A 1457-nucleotide genomic window follows, 5' to 3' on the forward strand; every position below is an offset into this window, starting at 1 on the left:
TATTCATTATTCCAAACATGAGAAAGCATTCAGCAACCATGACTGGAATCGAGCAAAAGGACTCCAAATCCCAACGGCCAAACCCGGAAATGAAGTGCCGGCATTATTGACTCCAGCTGTAACGCAAATTACTTGGTTCAAACAAACATTATAGTGCCACCGCAGAAACGTGACGACTGTGCAAAAATAACTACATAAAAGACACCACTGTTACAGAAAGACTTTACACGCTATTTAAACTGCCGATCGCGAACGGAACAAACCGTGATTGAAACTAACTGTGATGCCGCTCTTTATTCGTTGCGCTAACCGTTACCTGTCAGTGGCAGACCCGCCCCTTTTAAAGCGCCAGCTCAATCTATCAATATTGGTTTCCCTGGATGGAATTTATTTGATTCCTTCGTGATTTTTGCGGTACTCTGACCCACTTTATATCTGTAGACAAGGGATTCGAGGCTCTCATCCCTCATTGTGTCCGAGGACCGGCAATCTGAGGCCAAGGCCAAGGCCAAGGACTTGACTCCCAAGGCCAAGGCCAAAGCCAAGGATTTGACTCCTGAGGCCAAGGCCAAGGACCAAGGACCGACCTTCGGTCCTCGAGCCGGTCCTCGAGGCCAAGGACCGGCTCGAGGAACACATCACTGATGTTTACGTCGATCTCCTTGGGTCACACGGCTGATTTGATTAACGTAGTGGAGCATGTAAACGGCAAATCGTCACATGTCAACTGTTGCCCAGAGATCTTCATTCAGAATCATTTCCATCAGAGTTGCAAAAAAAAAAAAAAAAAAAAAGCATCTCCATGTACCAACGACTATTGCTGACGCGCAACAACAGCGATCACATCATGCACTGGGGTCGCCATTGCCTCCATTTAGGCTTTAAAGGAGGGAGGATAACAAAGGAAGCCTAAAACCTCTGATGAGAGTCAGCCTTTCTTTACCTTAATGGTGGCTTTTCAAAGTCCACATCCAGACATCTCTCATAGGAGCTGATGAAACTCTCGAGCCATAGCTTCAAGTAGTCTGGGTCTCTCTGGGAGGAGAAAACAGAGGCCAAAACATGGCGACAATTTATGAACTTTCTGGAACTTTATTGTGTATTAACTAAGCAGTTGTGCAGATAAAAAATTCACTCTATTAATTTCAAACAAATCCACAGGCATAACATGTGTATTATAGTCCTATGACAAGCAATATTATGATTACACTGTTGTAAGTTTTCATCATTCTCAAATACTAATGTTGTCACATTAGAATTTGACGTAACTGCTGCACATCAAGCACGTGAGAGTAAAACATGTCTCGGATGGATGTGGGTTTTTTTCCTTCCTAGACCTGGGACACAGTATGCACCTGCAGAAGTATAAAACAAGTCGAACTGCATTCTGAGGGGTGAGGAGGTGGTGGAATGGGAGGTGTGTGTGTGTGTGTGTGTGTGTGTGTGTGTGTGTGTGT

At 44.7% G+C, this 1457-nt stretch overlaps 1 protein-coding gene across 5 annotated transcripts in view; it reads right to left on the reverse strand.

Moving 5' to 3' along the window:
• The window catches only part of nbeal1 (neurobeachin-like 1), a 44652-nt gene that overhangs the window by 35777 nt on the left and 7418 nt on the right, over positions 1–1457 (reverse strand). For all 5 annotated transcript variants that reach the window (XM_019868512.1, XM_019868511.1, XM_019868513.1 and 2 more), the window contains exon 3: positions 944–1035. In XM_019868512.1, coding sequence (XP_019724071.1) covers positions 944–1035 — 92 coding nt within the window. The remainder of the gene's footprint in view (positions 1–943; positions 1036–1457) is intronic.

The sequence above is a fragment of the Hippocampus comes genome, unplaced genomic scaffold (assembly GCF_001891065.2).
Source record: "Hippocampus comes isolate QL1 unplaced genomic scaffold, H_comes_QL1_v1.1 scaffold41, whole genome shotgun sequence".
In the NCBI taxonomy this organism is placed as follows: domain Eukaryota; kingdom Metazoa; phylum Chordata; class Actinopteri; order Syngnathiformes; family Syngnathidae; genus Hippocampus; species Hippocampus comes.